Source organism: Charadrius vociferus, unplaced genomic scaffold, assembly GCF_000708025.1.
Source record: "Charadrius vociferus isolate BGI_N301 unplaced genomic scaffold, ASM70802v2 scaffold273, whole genome shotgun sequence".
In the NCBI taxonomy this organism is placed as follows: Eukaryota; Metazoa; Chordata; class Aves; order Charadriiformes; family Charadriidae; genus Charadrius; species Charadrius vociferus.
Window position 1 is genome coordinate 1,177,924 of NW_009647750.1, and position 2,450 is coordinate 1,180,373.

General features: G+C 37.8%; 1 protein-coding gene across 1 annotated transcript in view; it reads right to left on the bottom strand.

The window, feature by feature from the left end:
* GTPBP6 (GTP binding protein 6 (putative)) overlaps positions 1-2,413 on the bottom strand; it is a 9,913-nt gene extending 7,500 nt beyond the window's left edge. Inside the window, exons 1-2 of the mRNA XM_009882120.1 lie at positions 2,362-2,413; positions 442-579 (exon numbers count right to left, since the gene is read on the bottom strand). Coding sequence (XP_009880422.1) covers positions 442-579; positions 2,362-2,413 — 190 coding nt within the window. The remainder of the gene's footprint in view (positions 1-441; positions 580-2,361) is intronic.
* Between the last annotated feature and the right edge of the window lie 37 nt (positions 2,414-2,450).

Genomic DNA, 2,450 nt, shown 5'->3' on the forward strand with positions numbered 1-2,450 from the left:
TTTTAATCTTTTCTAAAAGATGGATAACCATTACAAAATACAGTATTAAATGTCAATTCTCTTTTTAAAAGATACTGAATATAAAACCATTTTGCACTGAGCAGAATGCTCGTAAAATATCAAATGGTATTATATTCTTTATTCACAGAACAGTTGTATTTGCACTAATTTAGTACTATGTCAAGAACAGCTGCCAGTTTCAGTTATGTCAATCACATAAATGTAGGGATTAAGTTTCCTCCCACATTTTCAGTGTGCATGGGTTATTTCTATCCTGTGTTGCTTTTGTAACCTTAAAAAAATTCTTTGAAGTTTGTTTGCAAACCTGCATTATGGACAAAGTTCCCTCTCTCTTCAGCTTTCATTACCTATCCTTAAACAGTTCAGCTGTGGAATGCTTCCTTTTAGAATGATGCAGTGCTGAAAAATCTCAGTCCTTACCTGTCAAAGCCTGAAAGTTTCCTTTGCCAAAAACAAACTTCTTGTCAGGATTTTTTGTAGGAATAATTATTTTATCTAAAACCGTCCAGTTCGGAAGGGTATCTACAAGAGCAACAGCCTCAGCAATCTGTAATTCAGCTTTATGAATACAAAAAAAAAAAAAAAAAGAGATTATAATATACCAACATAACTTTGCTCAGATTTCCAATAACCACAGTATGCGCATGAACAGGGAAAGACTAAGCTATGCTGAAATTCTACTGGGGTATTTATTTTAACCAGTAGCGCAAGGAGCAAAATGTCTTGCCTCTAATCAGAATAATTAAACATCTAGGTTGATGCAACTTTAGCACAAAAAGCATCTTTCTGCCAGTACAAATTATTTCTGTGGCTGTTGCTTTAGAATAATTTTTAATTGTATTGTCAGCAAAGAAATTACCAGCTTTTTGCCTCAACAAGTGAAACAAATAACTAGTTGGAAAATAAATTCTGATATTTTAGATGAGCACAAACCCACGTGATTAATTCCTTGGTGTTTTGCAGCACTATTTAAAGCATTACTAATATGACACATCCTATTGCTAACTTCACTGGTACTTATAAAGGACCTGCACTGATTTATGACTTGCTAAAACCAGCAGATTCCAATCCTGTATTCCAGTTCATCAGTCACTTTTTTTTTTTTTTACACCTATATGGCAAACACTGATTTCTGAGGACTTAGTGAAATCATGAAGACTACACGGGTATATCAGACCAGTAGATCCAGTTTTGATTTGCCAAATGGGAATAAGGTCCTCAACAGATTCGTCAAGTTTCTCTAGACAGCAAAACATAATTAATATATTAAATAGATTACCTTAACGCAAAAAGGTAATATATTTTTAAAGATAACTATGATCCTCTTTCTCCTCATATTGTTAGTGTTCCTTGTAAAACGCACAGATTTCCTGTTGTACCTGTGGTGTTTCAACAATCATTCCAAAACATTTGTTCCGACTTCAGGCTCTTCATCTGGAGGGCCTAAATAAATGGAAAGGGATCACTGCTATTCTTCTGTATGTTTGGACAGAAAGATGCCTTCATATATGTATATTTTTTTCAGTTGTAAAGTGGGAATGCTTAAGTAAATTCTGAAAAGGTTACAACCTTTGTTGTACAAGGTCACAATTTGCTATAATTAGCAGGGTGATTGCATAATAAACTTGAATACAAGAAGGAGTATCGTATACAAATTGACATATATATGTATAAACTAACTTACCAAACACTTAATCCTTTCTATTACAACTGTGTAATTAGTGAAGTGTTTGGAGAAACACCATCAAGCCAAGTTCACCATACATCTTAAGCGTGCATGATTAATATATATGTATTAGCTATCTACAAAGATTTCTGAGGGAAATCTAAGAACAGCAATGCTAATTAAGGTCCTTATAAAAGAATTACTGGCAACTGCATCTTTAAGTAATAACAGAAAAGCACTCCTTTGAGTCCATGAGAGGACTTCATTACACAAGACCTCATCTTGACCACATGCTCTCCTATGGATAGGAGAGTATTCCTGCTCTTCAGCCAACTTCTGGGTAAGCCCAAGGCTGAAGGACCCCTGCCTGGCCAGGCAGCAGGGTTGAAGGCTATTAACATTCGGCTAATAAGGGGAAAACCCGGCTGCTTCCTTAGGCAAGCTGAACACTCTATGCACCGGAGTTTAGCCATCCAAGGCCCAAAGTCAGCGTGACTTCCCAGTCAAAGCCCTGATCTGCCAACAGCCCCTAACACCACATTCTCAAAGAAAACACCGACCTAGCCCTTTTAGCTACTTTCATAGTTTATATTTCGCCTTTTTACCGCTGTAATAACGGGTCTACTTCACGCTCCCGGTGCTAATTCCCTAAACGCACGGCTGCGGAGGCCCACGACAGGTGGAAACCGGGAAGCGAGGCGGGCAGGGAGAAGCGGGCTGCGGCATGGCTGGCGGGCACCAGTGGTGGTGGTGGTGGTGGATA